We start from the raw sequence: 22283 nt of genomic DNA, 5'->3' as shown, positions 1-22283 counted from the left end.
CACATTCACCAGCCAGTCAGGATTGGCGTAATGAGATTAATGCTTCTGAGGTCTGCAGCGAGGCATGCATCCCATTGTGAGACATCGAAACGAATATTATGAAAGAGAACTGACTTTAACTCGGTGATTGTATCAGTGTCTTACTGAATTATTTTGATAAAATTAATCAATTTGGAAAAACTTAAGACTGAGCAGCATTTCATGATGTTTTCAGCTCATTCAACCACAGTCCATGGATGTATTATAAGAGCTGGATACTGAACTAAAAATGGCGCCTATTCACTCCAACAGGAATTGCTTGCCTGGCGCATACGCCAGAAAAAGTTTCTAGCTTCCAGGTTTGCTTCCGTGTTGTGCTGCCCGCTGAATATGTGCAGTAGTGTTTCCCCTGCTGGCCCCGCCCATGAGTTCCTGCTTGGCCCATAGACTTTACATTGTGATGACGTCATGGATTTTTAAATCGCTTTTCTCGGCTTGAGGAAAGTTTTACAAATATAAAACCTACATGAATCAAAAGTTCACAATAGAAAGAGTCATAATTGACGTTGTTTGCAGTTCGAAGTGTCCTGTCAATAGTTTTACAGACGTCTGTTTTACAGTGGTGGTCTATGGGGAAAATGCTTTTTAGGCTGCAGGGGGATTTTTCGCTGCAATACTGTGAGTGGCCACTGGGCAAAATCAGCTGCAAGGCTGAGTGGCAGCGCCCTATCCAGCTCTTATTATTCATCCATGCCACAGTCACAGAGAAGTGAGGTTACATGGTGAAGAGGTGGAACCTGATTGGTCCTCCTGTCTACATTCTGAGCTCTGATTGGTGCTTCGCAGATGAAACCATGTAGTCTAGTTAGAGATTGATTTTTGAGAGAGAACATTTTCTTTTCTCAAATTTTAGGGCCAATAATGCAGAAAACAAAATTAAACCTACACAAACTGTTAATAACATGTCAAAAAATACTTTCAAATGAATAACTAATTTTTGACAAAAATGTCAGATAGAACCATATAATTCTGAGGGCACGATTTATCAATTTCAAGTGTCTCCAAGATGTTGATCAATTGATAGTAATGGCTGCCTAAAGGTAGGAAAGTTATGATTTAAAACTGGAAAGTAATACTCAGTATATGTGATTTGAAGTTAATAGACTATGATACTGCTTTTGTCCTTGGTGTGATACAATCACTGAAATCAAATTATAATCATAATTTCTAAGGTCAGTTTTGCATGGAAAATTCTCTGCCTCTGAAACGGAGGCATAAACATGGGATGGGATTTACAAGAACCACAAGGAAAGTTGTAGTGAGAAAAATAAACATGCATTAAACATAGGTTTGAATATAACAAACTGCTTATTAGAAACAAAAAAATAGGCTTTTAATAACAAACACAATATCTGACTACTGTAATGCAGAAAACAATAGAAGGGGAAGTTTTGGTTTGTGTTGATCAAATTCAAATTTGAACTCTACCATCAATGAACTATATCATCACTATAGGCTGCAACTACAAATCTTTCTTTTGTTGAGACATTTAAGTGAGTGTTGGGCTGCATTTATGTCAGGATCCATATCAACACAACATCCACCACAACCTGCACAGGTCTGGTCTGATGAACCTTTTGCTCCATCCTTCTCTCTCTCTGTCTCCACCAGTTGTGGTGCCTTGTGTATATTTTGTGCATTTTTAATTAGTCTTATTGTGTCACTTCATCTGCTTTTCATTTCCCATGAACGTGTTTATTGCCTCCTAATGTATTAATAATTACATATATGCTAAAGATCATAATATAATCATTTATGAGTAATACCTAACAGTTTTCTCAGGTGGAGTTGCCAAGCAACTATTTTGTAATCAAAATCAGTCAAACTGCTAATTTGCATAATGAGGTGCCATCTTAGTAAATCAGATGATGAAAACACAGATTGTGGCCACAAGCTCTATGAAAACAGTAGCTCACATTTACACAATTCCATTTTCTTATAAATCTATCCCTGTACTGTATGTTTGACTCAAAGTTCCACAATCAGCTGTTTTGAATGTACCTGTGTAGAGGAGAAGCCTCCATAATAGTTCTGCTGGTCTGTCAGCCATCTGATGATGCGGCTGGTGTAGCCCAGGTCTTCAGCAGTAGGGGAGGCGATGAGTTTTGCCAGTATGACATACGAGCTGATCTCCACAGACAGAGAGGCTGACGTTTCTGTTGCTGTCTGAGACCAGCGAAGCCGACCCCCTAAAGACAGCCATTCACAACATATAACCTTTATTTAATCAGGTAGTTTCATTGAGATCAGGATCTCTTTTGCGAGAAGGATCCAAATAAGGCAGGAGAAATAAAACAGAGAAGACACACATCACACAATCGGTCAGATATACTGTATCTGTACATCCATCAAATGGGCTGAGACTTTCAAGTTTTAATGTCCATGAAAATGAAATGGTAGTCTTCCAAAATCAGTATTTACTCATGGGGTTTCAAAAGTTAGCCTGACCTGGTACTGATAAGCTGTAGTTTTAAATTTGAGAAGAGATGTAATATGCTGAGGGATCTTTAGTGGGAGACATGTAGAAACAAAAATGGTAGTGTGTAGTTCTCTGGTTCATAGTGAGGACCAACCCACTTCCTGACTTTCTGATGACAGTGATCTCCTCCAATGAAACGCAGGGCACAGTGGTAAACTGCATCAAGTTGTTTTAAGGTGGAATGAGCAGCATGAGAGTACTATGTGTCCATAGTCAAGCATAGTTTTCCTGTCGAATTCCTCCTCTAGAGCTACATTTCTAAGTATCTACAGGCCACCTAAATACTGCGCTACCTTTTTTGATGATTTTGCTGAACTGCTGTCTATTATCTGTATTGACTTTGACTGTGTAGTTATTGTTGGTGATTTTAACATCCATGTTGACAACCCCCAGGACAGAGGGACTAAAAAACTGTGTTATATTCTCGATAACTATGGACTGACTCAGTATGTGACAGAGCCCACACACAACAAGGTGCACACTCTGGATTTAATCATCTCTAAGGGTCTGAACATTTCTAAGGTTGTGGTGACTGATGTTGCTCTTTCTGATCATTCCTGTGTTTTCTTTGAGAGTGCTATCTCCATGCACACAAATGTTCAAACAGAGGTAATCACAAAACGGTATATCACTGAAAACAAAAGTGAAATATTTATTTAGGCTTTCTATTCCACACCGGCTGTCTCTTGGGTCTCAGTCAATGAGCGTGTAGATAATTTCAGCTCTAAAATTACAGATGTTATTGATGCCATTGCACTCACTAAGGTGAAGGTTGTCTCTGGTAAGAAAAGTTCTCTATGGAGAAATGCCACGCTGGTCAGAATGGAAAAAAGAGTGTTAAAAAGCTGAATGCAGGCGAAAAACAAATCTATAAAGAGAGACATCACATTTATAATTTGGAACTGAGAAATGCAAGGTGGTCCTTCTTCTCTGACATCATTGCCAAAAACAATAATAATGCACGTGCCTTATTTGCTACTGTCGACAGGCTAACAAACCCTCCTGTATCAGTTGCCCCTGAACATCTATCCACCAAGGCTTGCAATGAATTTGCCTCCTTCTTCACTGACAAAATTCAGAAAATTAGACAAGCAGTCAGTGCCTTCATATCAGGAGCAGGATATGTGTTGTCCCTGTGTCCACTTAAAATCAATTTGAGTAGTATGATACAATTCCATCCGATCAACCACAAAAACCTGGAGGAAATTATACAACATCTGAAATCCTCCTCTTGCTGCCTTGATATTCTGCCCACATGTTTTTTCAAAATTGTTTCCTACAGACTGTCAACACATCTCTTCTCTCAGGTGTCTTCCCACACACCCTGAAAACTGCCGTCATCAAGCCACTCTTGAAAAAGAACAATCTAGACACTTCATTAATGAGCAACTATAGGCCCATATCAAACCTCCTGTTTTTAAGTAAAATCATTTAAAAAAAGCTGAACAACTTTGTAGCACTAAACAACCATTTTGATGTCTTCCAGTTAGGATTTCAACCACATCACAGCATTGACACTGCTCTTATTAAGGTCTTCAATGACATACACTTAAACACTGACAGAATTACAGTGGCAGAATTACAGTATTAGTATTACTGGATCTCAGTACGGTTGACCGCAACATATTACTAGACAGATTGGAAAACTGGGTGGGACTTTCTGGCACAGTACTGAACTGGTTTGAATCCAACTTAAAGGACAGGGACTACTTTTTGTCCATAGGTAATCACACATCTGAGGGACAAAAATGACATGCGGAGTTCCCCAAGGCTCCATTCTGGGTCCTCTTCAGTTCAACATCTACATGCTCCCACTAGCTCAGATTATGGAAAACAACAAAATATGTTACCACAGTTATGCAGATGACACACAAATTTTCATAACCATATCACCAGGGGACGATGGTCCAATACAAGCATTGAGTAAGTGCATTGGACAAATCAACGTTTGCATGTGCCAGAATTTTCTTCAGTTAAAGAAAAACCAAACTGAAGTAATTGTTTTTGGAGCCAAGGAAGAACAATTAAAAGTCAGCACTCAGCTTCAATCGATAATGTTAAAAACTACAAACCAAGCCAGAAATCTTGGTGTAGCCATGGACTCAGACCTGAATTTCAACAGCCACATTAAGACAATTACAAAGGCAGCCTACTATCACCTGAAGAATAAGAAGGAATAAAAACAAGAATTAGAGGACTTATGTCTCAGCAGGATTTGGAAAAAACTTGTCCATGCATTTATTTTCAGCAGACTTGACTACTGTAACGCTGTCTTCACAGGTCTCCCTAAAAAAATCGATCCGACAGGTGCAGCTGATTCAGAACACTGCTACTCGAGTCCTCACTAAGACCAAGAAAGTAGATCATATAACTCCAGTTCTCAGATCTTTACACTGGCTTCCTGTCTGTCAAAGAATTGATTTTAAAATACTGCTGTTGGTTTATAAAGCACTGAATAGTTTAGGGCCAAATTACATTTCTGATCTGCTGCTGCATTATGAACCATCTAGACCTCTCAGGTCGTCTGGGACAGATCTGCTTTTTGGCCCCAGAGTAGAAACTAAACATGGAGAAGCAGTGTTCAGTTTTTATGCTCCACATATCTGGAATAAGCTCCCAGAAAACTGCAGGTCTGCTGCAACTCTCAGTTCTTTTATATCACAGCTGAAGACTTTTCTGTTTACCACTGCCTTTTATTAAACCAAATTTGAGGGTTAATATTTTACACTGCACTGTAACTTTTATTCTCCTGTTTTATGTCTTATTCTATTTTAGCTTCTTTATATTTCCAAATTTAACACTTTTTAAAATTGTATTTAAATAGCTTTTTACTTGTGTTGCTTTTATATTCTGTCTTGATGCATTTTATGCTCTATGAAAAGCACTCTGAATTGCCTTGTTGTTGAAATGTGCTATACAAATAAACTTGCCTTGCCTTGTCCTCAAGAACAAAACATGCTTAGACAGATCATTACAGATGACAGATAAACAGGCACAAGTTGAGCTACATTCACAGTAATGAAGCCAGAGTGATTTCATTTAGGAGGATGACTCACCGTCTTTTGATGCAACCGTGTCTAAGTGCTGCAGAAGTTGAGCACGGGTCTCCATGTCTCCAGCCAGGGTGAAGACGTATGCCAGCAGAGCTGTAGTGTAGATGTTGCTGAGGTCACTGGTGGACTCCTTAAGGCAAGACAAGCTCTTCTTCACCACAGGATCCTGAAACAGATAAAAATCACATTGTAGTATATCTTCTTATGACTCAACTGATTTTGATTGATCTAAACACAACTTGTTTATTTTATGTTTTTCCATCGACCAAAGACAATTCATTGAATGCCTTTGACTGCCATGTTAACAAATTCTTTTATTCAAAGAAACGTAAATGAATTAAGGCATCAAATAAGTTTCCGCTCAGTGAGTTTCAATGGGGACTTATTATTGTTGTTGAGACAATTCTGACTTCAAGGACGAAGTGCATAAATCAAAGTTACAGCAGCACAGCAGTGACAAATTATTTAACAGCACCGCTAAACTGGATGACAAAGACTGATACAGAGGTAGCAAAACCACCACCAACACAGACCAACATTAAGCTCCAGCACAATGACATCCCCAAGTGAAGCCAACAATGCTAACCAACCGAACAGAGTGAGTTTCAGTGTGAAAGGTTTTTTTAAATCTGTTTTGCATGGTGAATATACTACTCTCCGTTTTTTTTCTGTGCTGTGTGTGCTGTGGTTGCTACTGTTTAGCTGCTAACCATAGCCAGTTAGCAGAGCTAATTGTTTATCAAACTCTTCCCAGTTGTAGAAGAAACATATTCATCGTTAGGTTATTAAGTGTTATAGGGCAGGTAATATTGTGTGTTAGTAGGATTAATTTTTGCTCTGAATACAAAACATTAGCACTAACAGGAGCAATAAATAAAATAGGGAGTTATATCAAGCATCCAAGGTTTCTGCTGTGAAAGTCAAATAATAATTTTATGTAAACAATGAGCTGATAATAATATAAAAATCAATAATACTTATTAAATTCTTTCTTTTTGCAGTAAGCAAACAGCAGGTATCTCATATGTGTTAATGTTACTCAACAAAGAAAATGCTAACATTATTTCTGTGAGGGATGCTTTTGTGCTTTTAACCCAGTGCTGCATGAATGGTTTTGGACACACAAAGACAATTTCTCACTTCATGTAGCACTAACTACATGTAGTCTGGGTCTGCGTTATCACGGCTATTAAAAACACTTTCCTAGATGACTGCCAATAAAAATGGATGTCGTCTTCTAATGGACTGATCTATGGTTGAGACTACTGAGCAGTTCTGAAGTAATGTATGGAAGCATTTTGGATTGTGGATAAAGGTGAGGCTGTTTTCTGCCTGCAGTAATATTACCAAGAACATTTTTGAAAGATATCACTGCTAGCAAAAAATTAAATTAAAAACCTGCACACTGGGAAGACATGATGAAAGTGAGATTATGGAAAATTTACTTGAAATGAAACTTGAGTTTGCAGTGAAAACAACTTGAGATATTTGTGAAGATTGTGCTCACATCTTTGGCAATGTCCATCTCCAAGAAGGCAGCAGTGATGTAAGCACTGAGAGTCACTTCATCAGACACACCACCCTGTTAAGAGGAAGTATTATAAATAATATCATCTTTGTACATCTAATATTCAGGCTGGCATTAGTTACTAATGACCTGATCCCCTTTAACAGTACCTTCATTCTGTTATTAAAGAGTTTTCCTGACTTTTCGAAACAGCCATTTTGACGTTGTTTACTCTCCAGCCAAGTCTTAGACTCTTCAATCTTTGCTGGGTCAATGTAGATGAAAGACTTTGCTTTGACAAAGGATCTCAGCACAAAAGCAGTCAACCTGAGGATATAAAAACAAGGTTAGACATTGACTGAGACAGCAGAACAAGAGGAAGCACTTGAACTGTGTATTGTCTCATGATAGTCACCACAATACACTAACTAATACACTAATGCCTGCAGAAAGATGAAAGCCAACAGCTGCCAATGATCACATCATGTACATATACTCTAAGTACAGCATGTGATTCAGTAATGTTCTCACCAAGTGTTCCCCGTTCCTGCTCCAAATGTGCTGTAAGCGCCATCGTCATGTTTGTAGTTCAGCTGTCTCTGGTAGCCTGTGCAACAATAAAAGTATGCTTATTAAAGCTATAAGGATACACACACTTTCAGATTTAATAGCAAGTTCAATATTAAGGTTATCATCTGGGGTGAATTTGTTCATGATGGCTCCATAAGTTTGACAGCATGTGATATGTTCAGCCTCACTTTGCCCAAAATGTATTTACCTATTTGTTAAAGACATATTTTCTCAGACAATTTCGCACCATGAGCCTTGAAGTTCCACATGAACACACGATTTACTGCCAAATTTAGAGCAGTTTTGGTTATTTCACACAAGAGAAGTCTCTCTGTGCTTGTTTTGCCTGTGCTCTTCTCACTGGCTTGAACTGAGCGTGGTTCAGTTGGAAAACGGTGACGTCACATTTTCACGTGCACTAATCACAAAGGAGCAATATTTGAAACAAAAAGCAATGACGGTTGCAGGGTTTACTGCTTATGCTGTCAGGCCATTGTCAATCAAATCTGATCATTCTGAGTTTTTGAGTTTTAAACTATAAATACTAATAATGTTTCTCAGTCTAATTTTGTTCAAATTGTTCAACTTCCAGTAAAAGCACAAGTATTTGACATTAAAATTGATGCATATCCCTAATAAATAAACTGTATATCAATTGAATGTCAGTTATTTTTGTACTCAGTTGTCCCAAATCACGCTACATGTATTCTCTGACTATATACAGTAGTTATGAGCATCTACAATTTTTCTCACTACACCATCTTCAACTCTTTCAGTCCCTTTCAGTCATTTTCACAATCTCAGTTTTGTAGATTTTATATTGGACTTTAAGGTAAGAGCCCACATTTTTCTTCTTTTTATGTGTGTGTTTGTTTCTTTTCTTTAGGGACTGTTATAATGACAAATCTGAGAAAAAGAAAAGTAAAGCTTATTATCAGAAATCCTCTCAGGGCCTCCAGACCAATCAGAGTCAACAAGTAGGCGTGTTGGAAACTAATTATTTTCATTAAGTTGTAAGTAAACTGATAAATCTAATGAGGTCACTTGTTATCTACCTTTTTCATGCTGTTTGTAACTAAAAACACCAAAATATATTTTTTAATATTCTTAGCTCACTTTTTGAACATGTAATTTTGTCATTTGAAAGATAACCTCTCTGCCAAGCCAAGAAATAAACAGCAAAGTGAATATTATCACAACTTGATGAAAAATGTTAGTCAGGTTTGAGGGTGTTGCTCAGAGACTCACCACTGGTCAGGAAGCCTTTAGCCTTTTCCATGATGGCTGGGGTCAGCTGCTGGGTGTTTTTCAGGTACTGGAGGATGTAGATGTTGGGAGCCAGGAGAGCCATGTTCTGCTCTCCACATCCATACGGCATCTGCAGCAGTCCATCCAGGTTCTTCAGGGCCCGGCCGAGGATGTCACCTGCACAAAAACACTGACTCACTAAGCCTGAACATGTAACTAACCTCACCTTTAATTTCTAAATGTGTCTCATAAACACTAGTAATATAAGTATATTTTCTTTTGGTTTTACAGCACTGAAAATGTTTGTAAGAGTTGTGAAGTTGTAAAGATGTATTTTCATTATTTGAAAAATATTATATATATGGTTAAAAAAAATTGAATGAAATTAATCACAGAAAAAGATGAGCTAAAGCCTTCTTTTGCTTAGAAACAGCAAGTCAGATGTTTTGCACATAAATCACGTGGGGGTTTTTTTTCAAGCAAAATTTGTGGTTATTTTTCTTGGAAGCATGTTAACAAGCTTCAAAAAGAGCAGATACAGCAGGCAGTGCACAAAAGGAGTTTCTGTATTCTTTCCCATGACTGTGTTGCATTTGTTGTGTTCCTTGTACAAGTATAATCCTGCAATCACTAGTACTCATGCACATTTTTGACTATAAATCTGCTTTATGTGTTACATGGAACTGCAATGGTTGAAGTATAAAACCAAAACATAATATGACACTCCAGCTCTAATGTACTTTTTTGTTATTGATGCCTTTCTTTATGATTCTTGTTAAACTTAAGGATTTGTTTAGTTAAAGCAACACTCAATAAAACAAATAGTTGTTTACCCAGGACTGATATTGAGGCATGGGCAGATCCATCAATCATGTTCTCAGGGAGGTGTATATCTATTTCCTCTGTCAAAGCCTCCCCTGTGTACAGACAGAAAACAGTCAGCTTAGAGACAGAAAGCAGAGGTCACAACTAAAACAAGGTTATTTAGATTTAAGGTGGTCAGTGGATCATCAATTGCAGTGACGAAAATAACTGAATACATTTAATCAAGTAATATACTTAGGTAAATTTTAAAATACTTGTACTTTTACTTGAGTATTATACCTCCACTACATTTCAGTGGGAAATATTGTACTTTCTACTCCACTACATTTATTTGACAGCTTTAGTTACTTTTTAGATGAAGATTTGACACAATGGATAACATAACAAGCTTTTAAAATACAACACATTAAAGATGAAACCAGTGGTTTCCAACCTTTTTGGCTTTTGACGTCTTACATAAAGCAGTGTGTAGTCGGGGTCACATTTCACATGTCTATGAGTTGTTAACAGCTCCACCAAATAGTGATTTTTCCCTCTAAACTTCTCACATGGTTTCATTTCAATAAATGTTCAAATGATCCAATATTTCACCAAAAATCAAAGATGTATTTCATCTTATATAATAAGTATATATAATATATCAGTCAGAAGGACCAGTCCTCTACATTTACTTTAACTACATTTTGCTGCTAAAACTTATGTACTTTTACTTAAGTAGGATGTTTCATGCAGGACTTTTACTTGTAATGGAGTATTTTTACATTGCTGTATTGGTATATTTACTTAAGTGAATGGTCTGAATTCTTTTTCCACCACTGATAGGAAATAAGATAGATGAATGCCACAAAACTGAAGGTTCTTTGGTTGTAATGAGTTTATGATAAAATGTAATAAAATGTATTTAAGTAATGACATTTAAAAGAAGATACTTGTGCTAAACTTGAAACAATTGCCATAAATAGATTGTAATTACTACCTTTTTGCAAGTAATGAATGTCTCAGTTACATGTTTGACATGTAATCTAGGGCACCCTTTCTAACTTTTACAAAACGTTTGATGCCTGGCCTCACCCATACTGACCTTTAGGGCAGAGCAGCCAGTTGTAGGTCTTTGTCTTCTCAGTTCCCTCAGCCTGAGAGGAAATGAGATAGGAAATAATGTGAGTTCCAGTGTTACTTTTATCTTAGATTAAATACAAAATGAAATGGTCTTCTTTGTCATCTTAGTTTTAGGGTACCAACCTTTACAATGAGAGATCGTGTAACCACGTCGATGCGACCTCTGTCTGGCACAGTCACGATCTCATTGTCACATGAAACCTCGGATGTCACAGCTTCAGCTTTCACAGTCACATTCACAACCCCTAAAAAAACATCATATACCCGTGTATAAAACTTGATTGATAATTTTCTCAGATGCTGGAAGTTCTAAAAGTGTCAAAACACTTGTGAGTTGTGCTGGTAAAAGAGGGACAGCCAGGACAGCTTCAGGGCATCCTGAAGACCTTGATGGATAAAAGCTTGATGCTCACCTAAGGCTGAGGGGGCCATGGTCCACCTGAGGGTCTTGCGTTCATTGCCACACAGGCAGGATGTGTACTGGTTACCAGAGAGAGGAGTGAGGGTGAAATCTAAGGAGGGGGCTGGAGTCACAGTGACCTGTTTAAGAGAGACAAACATTAATTATAAAACTGGAGTTTAGCATATGGCATTTGCTTACTGCAGCCTGTATGTAGCCAACCAAACCTGATTAAAAACAGTCCCACTGCTAGGAATAAAACATATGACACAGCATAATACATGTGCTTTGTGTGTCAAAATAACAGTACACTACTTAAATAAGTGTGATTATTAATAACATATCTTTGGACACAAAAAACCTGTAGTTGGTTTGCTCCAGTCTGCATCAGTGGACGAGTTGGTAAACTTTTTCCTTTGGTTTAGTTTCTTACCAGATGTGAGAATGTTCACTCCACTCTGCTCCACTCTCATTATGAGCATGTTAGCATGCTGACATTAGCATTTAGCACAAAAGAGCACTGTTCAAATGTACAGCCTCACAGAGCAGCTAGCATGGTCTTGTTAATGAAAGAACAAGATCAACGCACAAAGAATATTATAGTGGCAGACTATGTCATGTCAGGTAACACTAATAAATCTGTAAAAATATGACTTACCATGATGCAGCTAGACAGGTAGTTGAAGGTGGTTGCCTTCAGTTCAAAGTGCTCCCCCCGGATGATGGAGTAGGGCAGACTGAGCTCGAGGAAGAAGGGCTGGAAGACCTTGAACTCTTTACGAGGAGCCAAGCCAAAACCATGAGGGGAAAGACAGAAAGCCTCCGTCTCCCAGGTGGTGATAGTGTCTGGGACAGTGACGGAAACATCCTTCGTTCCAGACTCTCTGGATCAACAGATCAGAGGTCAAAATGAAAAAGTCTCCAAGAAGCATCAGTTAAGTATTTTCATACCATTAATGTGTGCAGGAAGTCAGCCAGTTAAAAACATCTTTCTATGGGCCCAGTGGGCAACTTGTAATGAATGGGGTGCCATCTTGCAACACAGTATCCAATTCTCTTAATACATCCACAGTTTATTATCCTCAGACTCCCATTTTTTCCATTTCATGACTATCAAAACCCCTTGTGACAGAAACTCACCCAACTTCCACCAGGTCCCATATCCAAGTCTCAGGGAAGAAAGTGCGAACTGTCTCTATTGGCGGAGGAGGAGGAGGAGAATAGGATCCTACTCCTGGAGCTGCCATTAACACTCTTTCAGAAACTATTCTGTTTCTGGCAGTGTCAGGAACACTGCCCACCCCGTAACTGATATCTGAAAAGAAACTAGAAAATATTTAGGGCTGTCCCCGACTCAGGATTTTCACAGTCAAGTTAGAGTCAGCATGGCAAGTGGGGGGTGTAGTCTCATCTACAGTATATATTTATCTTATTACATATATTTTGTTCTGATAAGCCTACATACTAAACAGCATTATATTATTAATTTGTTTCTTTCTTCAACACAACCTCCTATGAGAAATATTATGTCTCCACCCAGTGTGTAACCACAGTTACAGTCAAATCAAGCGCACTTGCAGAGCAGCCGCCCCACACTAAACTGATACAAATCATGTTTTACCTTAATGCTGTTGTTCATCATCTGAAAAAATCAGATTTCTACACAGTCAGAGAAATAAAAAGTGTAAGTCCTGGTGTTAGTTCAGTTATAAAATCCAAGCCCCGCATGGAACATCTCTCCTGATGGCTACTGACAGCGCTGTCAGGAGAATCGATCATACAGGATTTTAAAGGAGATGGCAGAGATGCTGGTATGTGTACGTTTAAACAGGAGTTTATCCGACTTGCATTTAACACTGGTGCCCAGAGCTCAGAGCAGGAAACAGAGTTGTTCTGCATCACACAGTTTCCATCTTCTCGCTTAGTTTCCATCACAGTTATGTGTTTAGGTCATTTAGAGACACAATTCTGTAAAAGTTTACAGCCCATCATGCTGCATTACACACACAAAAAAAAGCCAGAGATTTGACTGACAAAATGCAAGTCGACTCGGGGGTTTATTGACTGATGCATCGACTCAGCGACTTTTAGGGGGCAGCCCTCAAAATATTCTAACAGAAGTGAAGAGCAGCAGTGACACAGTGAACTGTTTTACTGTACAGCAAAAAAAAACATTAAAAAAACCAAACAAAACAAAAACAAAACAACTCACCATATCGGTTATAGTGGTAATGTCTTCCTTTAAACTTGAGGCATGAAGGCACTCGGAGGATCAAATTTGTTGCCATCTTCAGCCCTACATTCTAGATAATCCAACAACATACAGATGTCACTGAAAAGTTCATCACGTGCAACAAGAGAAATTTTGTCGCGTCTAAAAATTACCTGAAAAACTGTATGAGCATCATCTCTCTCGTCATGTCGGGGGTATGGCCGAACATATCTTCTGGGTCTCACATGCAAGCATTCTACTGAATCTAAAACTTCATATGGAATATAGGATACTTTTGTGATGGGCAACAAGCCAAATATCTGAAAAGAAAGACGGTTCAAAGCTATAAACTGCAACATATTTGTTATTTTACAGAGCTGACGATTAGGGAACTCCTGGTAACTGAGGCCCACTCTTTTATCTTGAAGCCTGAATGTAAAGTATATCAGTCAAAATAGTGCCTTCACCTTATTTCTGAATATCAAAGTGCTGTACAAGTGGGTAAAAACATAAAACCAGCAATGAATCATACTGAAAAGCTGTATCACATACAGTACTAGACAAAAGTTTGGACACACTTAGGGAAACAAAGAAAAGGGAGAAAATGAAAGAAAGAAACACTAACTAATACCAGCAGTTACCTTGTCTGCATCAAGAATCTTCCCTGGCTCCTTGATGAGGACGCTCTGATCGACAGCACTCACAGCACACAGAGAATCTGGCTGGGCTGTCAGCTGCATGGTGTTCTCCTCTCCTGGGACAGCTGAGGATGGAGAAAACTCCAGCAACACCTGAGACACACACAAAACACACATCACACCATCTGGACTTTAGAGGTATGATCTGAGGACCTGTGATCCCTTCAATGTGACACAAATGTGTATTTTACTCCAACTCCTTTACATTTTTAACAAATGCCAAAAGACCAGATTAATCCTTACACAGGAGGCATTTTTGGTCAAGTCACTGGTCTTTTCATTGAACTGACATCCTCCTATTGGCCAACTGATATTTATCCCCTTTCTTCTTGCAGGAAGAGTCAGTAATTGCACTTCTGAAATTGTTTTAGTAGCAGTAACTCAACGTTCTCTTGCCCTCCATTACTTCAGATGAGTGACAACTTTTCAATGAAGGCTACATATTATTATCACCAGTGATTCAGCAGGTGTATGATTCCTTTATGACTCCACAGCCACGTCTGACAGACAGTCATCTACATTCGTCTTCCTCTCTCACTGACCTTGTGACCGAAGCATTTCTCAGTGGAGAAGTCAGCACTGTGGGCGATCACATTCTCACTGGGAAGGACAGCGTAAGCCACAACCCGGACATCTGGTGCCATTTCTGGAGACACTTTCAACTTAAAGGACACCTCACCCTCAGATACTGAAAAAGCAAACCAACTTATATGAACTGTCTTACAACTTACATTCACATGCTTCCCCAAACTTGTGATTAAAGTCGCCCACCTGATTTATCTTGCACTTCCACCTGTTTAAAGCCTTGCATGACAATGGCTCCTCTGGATAGGACCTGGGGAATTTGAGAGAAAGTGACACAAAGAATGAATAATGTACCTTAACTTTAAACACTCATTCCCTTTAACAACAGATTACAACAGTGTCTGCTGTTGTAATTTGTCATGTTATGAAGTTCTTAGTGGGATATGTGTGCAATGTTTGTGTCAAAAAGTTTGTCGTACAGCTAAAGTAATGAGTTCATATGATGAAAGTTACAAAAACTAAACTAAACACAGCTCTAGAATCAGAAATAGAAATAGCACAACACAACACAAAAAAGTGCACAGAACATGTAAAAAGTAACCAAATACTAAAAGCAGTATGTTATAAATCAGTGTTTATCTATGTTTTAGGCTCTAGTATGTGGTTGAAATTTTAACATGTTGAGCAGCCTGCAATAGGAAAGTAATGTGTTGAGGAACAGTGTTGAGTGTAGATCACCAGTGTTTTGGAAGTGCTCTCAAAACATCACTGTAGTTACAGTATGAGCATCAAACAGAGGAAAATAGACTTGAAGCTGCTATACTGGCTGTGAGCGGGACACTTTGTAATGTAAAGATTTATTAACATAATAAAATAAATTGTCATGAAAAGAAAAGTTTTTCTACTTGTTTGTAAGAATGTGCTCTGCTATACTCATCACTATTTTGTCCATACTGGGATCCTGTAGGACTCACTGTTTCCCCACAGCTGACTGGTGAGGAGGTGGTTGTGATCCATAACCCTTCAGAAACGTGCTCCTTGCAACTGAAGTCATTATGAAGATTTCTTTATGAAAGTTACCCCAAAGTTAACTTTGTTAACCTACAAATCCAGCTTTGTGGATTTGACTTCACTGATGTAATAATAGTTCATTTAGAATTTAAAAAATAAAACTGAATCTACAAACTCTTTTAAACAGCTTGGTACAACTAAACAGCTGTTCTGACACTTCTTAGGCTTGTGGACGTTTCTCAAAATCAGTGTCCATGTTTCTGGAGGAGACAACTGGGGACAAGCTGAGAAATAGCTCACCCACCACTCACCAGATACATCACATCTGCAGAGCCCTGGGCCTCTCCAACTACAGTGTATTTGATGAACATGTCCTCTTCTTTGTCACAGGGAAGTGATTTATCCTTCGTCTTCACCTCCAGGAAACTGACTGACTTTGTATCACGAGAATACTGTTTGGCCTCAGACAACGTGTGTTCTCCAGCCTCATAGTGTTTAGATCTATAGGCATGGTACTCCAGTGTTGGTTTGTTGCTGACCTACAGAATAGAAAAGAAACACTATAAATGAGCTCATGGTGGTTAAGGTTGTTGCAAGCTTTAGAAAACGCTCTAACTGTCCTGTGAATTGGTTTATTTTTAAACTAGTATCATTTTCCTATTGTTTACTCACTAATCAATGCTTTGTGTCCCTCTCTATTCTTTTATATTTTCCTATTAAGTGTTTTTCTTTGCCCGCTTTTTAATACTACTATATTTAAAGGCCAAGGCTGCGATTCAGATGTAAACGAAGACAGTTAACAAACGATATATAAAAAGCTTACATCATTCAAGCACAAAATGAATCAGTTGGGTTGGTGGTAAAATCACAGCCAATCCAAAGGTTTTGGTATAAAAATAGTTCAAAACTGTTCCAATATGGCCGCCAGCTACTATCAGACCTTGGTCAGATGCAGCATATTTAGAAGCCGTTGTAGGTTCGAGCTGTTGGGTTGCAGAGAGTTTTGATGTGACTAACAGGTTGTTAATGCTACCTCTTACTTACACTGAGGCGGATGTCTCCATGGAGGGTAGCTGTGCTTAATGAGAAGGTAGCGATACCATTGCTGTCAGTTGTGAGATTCTGTAGCAAATGTGATGACCACCTTGCTCCCTTAAACAGGTACAGCGGCTTGTCAGCAATGGGTGTATCATTGTAGTATACTGCTTTAACCTGTCAGAATAAATGTCATTATTGAGAATACTCATTGCTTCAGTTACACTGTGTGTAGAATCACATGGAAGAAGTGAAGATAACATTTTGCACTTACTTTTCCTTCCACATTTGATCCTTGGTTATAAATCTTAGGTGTGTCAATAAATGACAGCTTTCCAACAACATATGAAACAGCTATTCTTTTCTCTTGTTTGGGTGAAATACCTGCACGAGATGCCTCCATGTTACAACATGTATACCATATTGGATAAATACATGATATTGATAGTTTAAAAAAAATATTTTGATTCCCTTTTAAAATATAAATATTATAAAATCTAATAAGACTTACCAGTTCCCTCCTCTTCCACTTCAGCTATGAGGATGAGTTGATCATGCAGCACCTTTTGGTCAAGTTTTGTGAAAGTGGACATCTTGATGGTAAAAGTGGCACAGCCTTTCTTGTCCATCTAGAAATGAAAACGAAATAAGATCAAATAAAATGTACAAAAAAATAAGAAGTTGAAGGAATGCTCAAACTGTCTCCATTTCATACCCTATACTCCATTCATCATACATTGACTTGTAAATGTCATTCAAACTTTAAACTTCACACACTTTGGAATTTCCTACATTCTTTTTCATACCATTTTCACTATTCAAAGTTCAAGTGTTAATTTTTAAAAAACATTATATTCAGACATATACAGTCTAAGGGCAGGGATAGCTGCATGAATAGCAAAGGTGCCTCAATGATAGTCGGCTTAATATAGTTCTTGGCTCATCAGGGAATTGCTCTGATGAGGGAACGGGTCCAAATTGAACTAATTGGGTCTAACTGGGTCGGGTCTCCTTTTACTGCCGCAGGTCTCGGTGTCTTTATGTCAATATGTCCAATACTCGAGTGGACCTGAACAGACCTGAGTGTACATGGTATCAGCTCTGATCATGTGGTACGTCACAATCACCACAGGAGAAAACAGTGTGTTTTGAGTAGAGAGGAGAATGTAAACAGTCAAGTGAAGAACAAGTTAAAGGAAAAGGAGAACAGGAAGGGAAAAAACAACCAGCACGTCAGCTGTTTGCTCCTGTTTTATGCAAATAGTCGACAGAGATGAGAAAAAAAAGTTCTGATAAGGGAACTGAAGCCAAACGCATTTTAGGAAAATCAGTTGTCTACAAGATTTATGCTGTGAAATGAATTTTGGATTTCTGGAATTTGATTCACATATATAAAATGTATTATTAATTTATATTAAATAAAATAAAGTTAAAATAATAATAAGAAATATATCGCTTCTGTGTTCTCTCTGTTTGATATTTCAGCAGAGAGATTAGACTGTCACTGTAACAACTGTACCTGCTTTGTCTCTTTGTGGCATGGAGCAGCAATCTCTCTCTCTGCATGATCAGGGTCGTCTACAGGGGTTCCATAAAAATAGTGATTAAGAGGTCTGCAAATCTCAACTTTAGCGCTGCCTGGCACAGGCTGTCCATATGTGTACCTAATTAGATGGAAATAAAAAAACAAACATCAAGGTGTTGTTCAAAAAGAGTCATTCACTCACCAAACTGGGCCTATTTTAGATATTTAAAGGACTTTTACTTACTTTGCACATATTTCAGCTGTGATGTCTTCCTGCCCAATACTTACTTTATCAGATGTAATTACTTTTACATCAAATTTAGGCAAAACTGGGGACAAAAGAAAGTCGTTAGCATTCTTGCTACACTACAAATAGATTGAAATGAAAAGTAAAAGAAATGAACCATTACTCACCATATTTCTCCACCTTGAAGCTGTGGTATATTTTGTGTTCACCAGTCGTCACAATAACTTGGTAGGATCCTTCACGGGCCTCAGAGTTCAAAGAGTAAGAAAGCTGCAGTATTTTACCATTGGAGGTTTCATTCAGCCACTGTCCAATCCGGTTGCTGTTAGCATCCTGTTAAATTAAATGAATGGGAAGAACATGTATTTAAGACACATATAGGAAACTTACAGGACATTTACACTCCACACAGAAATACAGCGCTAACCATGCTGCTCACTGATTCTTCTCCCTCAGCAAGACTGCAGATGAAACTGGGCCATACATTTACTCCTGTAAAATTGTACTTGTTGACATCATGTTTACTCAATGTGCTTTTAAGAAAGCTTGCATCCTACATTTTGACAACATATTATCTGAAATTATTCTCAAATAGATCCTGACAAATGTATTGTCAGGCTAAAAATACCAGTCCAGTGGCAGATGTATTGGTATCAGTATGTACTGTATGTTGGCAGACAAACAGAATTTGGCCCTTATCCTTAGAATGTAGTTTAATGCAGTTAAGAAAGTTGAGAGAAATATTATTATATTATGGACCCCTATTTTCCTATCATTTTGTGTCTAAGTGACTAATGGGGACAACAATTCTTGAAATTGGTCCAGGATTGAGTGAGCTGACATCCACTAAACGGGCCGCAATGTAATCTACACTACAGGTGCTTGTTCTCGCTGCTGACAGGCTCATATTGTTATTATTAGTGTCTGACAACATTAAGGAAAGGACCATACAGAGAAATAACACATTTTTCTTTACCTTATACTTGATGCGGTCTCTTTGTTATTGTATCTAATCAAGTCTCGCTCAAGGAGAAGTCTCACTCTGAAATCTTACGAGGGTTCACATGTTGTTGAAATCAGCTAAAAATATCAAAGTTTCCCTTTAAGGAGTCGAAATTGGGTAATGTGAAAAAAAGAAAAAAATCAACCAACTCCCTCTACTGGTGAAGAATGTTAGAGGCTGTTGAAAGCTCCAGAAAAAGTTCAATGTATCTTGTTCAATGTATCAATGTATCTATCTTGTCTCATTTTGTGTTGTACCCTTGTCACAACTCTTTAAAAGCCAAATTTGAGGGGTCATTACCAAATGTATTGATGTTAAAACATCTCCTCTTGTTTCAAGGTAGGTGTATATCAGTCAATCTTTAAGTAACTTTCAGTCTAAGATCCCCCAGTATACAGTATGTTGAGGTGTAGATATTGTCATTATAGCCTTACCTCGATTTCGATGACATTGTACTGCAAAAAAGAAAGAGAGAGGTTTGTTAAAGGAGTTGGTTTATTGTTCTCATCACACAGTGTCCTCTGAGTCCAGGTTAAAGTGATGAACTGCGAGTCATTTTTCTTTATCTAAGAAATCAGTGATGATACGTAGTCAAGGCTCCGATGTTATTCAATCATTGTACAGGTATTTACTGCGTGAGTTCAACACAGTCAATATAGACTAGAGCTCTTATGTTTATGAATTAAAAATATGAAACAGGTTTAATAGACATTCAAATAAAACAGGCTTTTCCTCAGATTATCAGTCATTCTGATTAATAGTTTTCTTGAAAAAACAAACAAACACAATTCTATTTAATTTTAGTATAGTTCCAGTTATTTCCAATACAAACAGATTTCTTTGCTGCAAACTGTTGAAAATGAGAAAGTCATGATAGGGGTTGACGGATTTATCACAGCGTCAGCAAAAATCTTTCAACTCAGCACAAGCAGGTTTACCTAAAGGGGCCCTGGTTGTACTATTGACCCTCGTTCAGGAGCAGATTGATCAGAAACATAGTCCTGGTTAAATAGCACACCCATGTCGATCATTTCATTACGTAACCTCTGTTCAGTACAACTAGCTGGTGTGTATATTCCAGGTCACTGGGGCACTAATTGAAACTTGTGCCGTTGTCACATAGTGTCACAAATACTGTGATTTATAAATTAAATCTGAAAGAAAGGAGAGACAATTCACTCACCAGACGACTGGCAGGTCTGAGCCTGGTATCAAGTGAAATGACTCTGAAATGGACTGCAAAAGAGATGACATACAGCAGTGTTAAACATCTTCTTTCCACTCAGACATAATCATTATTAAGTTAGATACTGTAAAGTGATCAGTGGTAGCTATCACATCACAGTCTTAAACATTACCATGTGACACTGCTTACTCACTTTGAGAGGGTGTGTCCATACTTTTGACCGGTACTGTATGTTCTTTTTTCACATGCTAGTGTGACTTTTTTTATGCAAATGCTACTTGTCTCTGGGTATTTGTGCTTTTAACCTGTGCTGCCCATTGATGGTTTGAGATACAGACACAAGTAATTTCCCACTAGTTGTAAGTATTAACTCTGAACTAGTGTTATACTGCTAGTAGTTGGTGTTTAGCACCTGAATTCCACGTGTCATGTTAGCTAGCCAGAGCTGACAGATATCTATCAACATGTCATATGATTAAAAAGTTTGAGAAATGCATACAAATTTACATCTGAACAGTCATTTCTTTATTGTTTTGCTTTTAAAATTTTGAAAAAGTCCATAAACAAGTTATACACACACATCTTCAATTGTTTGTGAAGGGGAAACCCGTATAGTACTATATTGTGTTCAACATCATAGATGATCAGCTCAGAGTTACCTGTTTGTCCAGGAAGGTAGATTGGTTTATCTGTTTGGACGAATGTCATTGGTTGATAGACCCTGATCATGACTTTCCTGACTTCTCTTGAGTAAAATGTGTCACCTCGTACCTCCACCTCCAGTTTCTGCACCTCTTCCTTCTGCACTTCAGGAGCCTTTAACAGAAATATATTTTATAGACAGTAGCCAAAAAACAAAACAAAACTCATATTGTAAAACCAGAATTCACAAAGAATAATATTCTTGTAATATTTCACTTGATGTGTTCAGCTGACCTGTTAAAAAACCCAAAATCACAAATGCGAAATCATATATGCTGTACTGTAAACGTATTTGTCAGTTTACACTGCTGTGATTTTTTCTTTAATGTGAATATCTTATATTGTGTGTTTCAAATGTGTGTGTGTGTGTGTGTGTGTGTGTTGCAGTATGTGTTATGAAATTCCATTGAGGTTCTTCCAGTTAAGGAATGTTGTGGAAATTAGCAAATGCATCAAAGCCTATCTTGAGAGCTGACCTTAAAAGAAATGCAGTTAAGAAGCTCTGTGCTGGATGTCTCCTTGAGGAGGGTTGTATTCTTCTCTGAGGACATCAGAGTAACAGTCATGACCAGAGTCTCGTTGGGCTGCAGGAGACTCACACAGAATTTTGTCTCAGCTCCAGCCTCGAGAACCGCAGGAATGGCAACCATATAACTCCTACAGCCACAGAAACATACACATACAGTAGATACCTCACTGGACCTGATACGGAAGAAATTCCCTATCTACATATGGACTAGTTATTACACAAAAGATGACATGCAGTTGTTGGTTTATAGATAGTACTGGTAAACTTACGGTCTTGCTTCTGTCAAATCGACACACATCCAGCTCAAGAAGACACACAGTGTCCATGTCCACAACTGAATTCCAGGACGACCCATGACTGACTGTGATAA

General features: G+C 38.1%; 1 protein-coding gene across 1 annotated transcript in view; it reads right to left on the bottom strand.

Annotated features, from left to right (window-relative positions):
• The window catches only part of LOC137185658 (alpha-2-macroglobulin-like), a 28508-nt gene extending 6225 nt beyond the window's left edge, over positions 1-22283 (bottom strand). The window contains exons 1-29 of the mRNA XM_067593937.1: positions 22183-22283; positions 21861-22041; positions 21342-21498; positions 20680-20732; positions 19931-19951; positions 18661-18826; positions 18491-18575; positions 18241-18385; positions 17233-17350; positions 16996-17105; positions 16731-16898; positions 15998-16225; positions 14922-14985; positions 14693-14838; positions 14094-14243; positions 13626-13772; positions 13453-13543; positions 12381-12555; positions 11899-12124; positions 11254-11380; positions 10964-11085; positions 10803-10854; positions 9730-9813; positions 8897-9073; positions 7610-7685; positions 7249-7405; positions 7079-7153; positions 5575-5737; positions 2041-2228 (exon numbers count right to left, since the gene is read on the bottom strand). Of these exons, the coding sequence (XP_067450038.1) occupies positions 2041-2228; positions 5575-5737; positions 7079-7153; positions 7249-7405; positions 7610-7685; positions 8897-9073; positions 9730-9813; positions 10803-10854; positions 10964-11085; positions 11254-11380; positions 11899-12124; positions 12381-12555; positions 13453-13543; positions 13626-13772; positions 14094-14243; positions 14693-14838; positions 14922-14985; positions 15998-16225; positions 16731-16898; positions 16996-17105; positions 17233-17350; positions 18241-18385; positions 18491-18575; positions 18661-18826; positions 19931-19951; positions 20680-20732; positions 21342-21498; positions 21861-22041; positions 22183-22268 (3738 nt within the window). The 5' untranslated portion in view covers positions 22269-22283. The remainder of the gene's footprint in view (positions 1-2040; positions 2229-5574; positions 5738-7078; positions 7154-7248; positions 7406-7609; positions 7686-8896; positions 9074-9729; positions 9814-10802; positions 10855-10963; positions 11086-11253; positions 11381-11898; positions 12125-12380; positions 12556-13452; positions 13544-13625; positions 13773-14093; positions 14244-14692; positions 14839-14921; positions 14986-15997; positions 16226-16730; positions 16899-16995; positions 17106-17232; positions 17351-18240; positions 18386-18490; positions 18576-18660; positions 18827-19930; positions 19952-20679; positions 20733-21341; positions 21499-21860; positions 22042-22182) is intronic.

This window comes from Thunnus thynnus, chromosome 7 (assembly GCF_963924715.1).
Source record: "Thunnus thynnus chromosome 7, fThuThy2.1, whole genome shotgun sequence".
NCBI classification, from domain to species: domain Eukaryota; kingdom Metazoa; phylum Chordata; class Actinopteri; order Scombriformes; family Scombridae; genus Thunnus; species Thunnus thynnus.
Note: the sequence above shows the minus strand (reverse complement) of the source record. Positions and strands in the feature narration are given on the sequence as shown.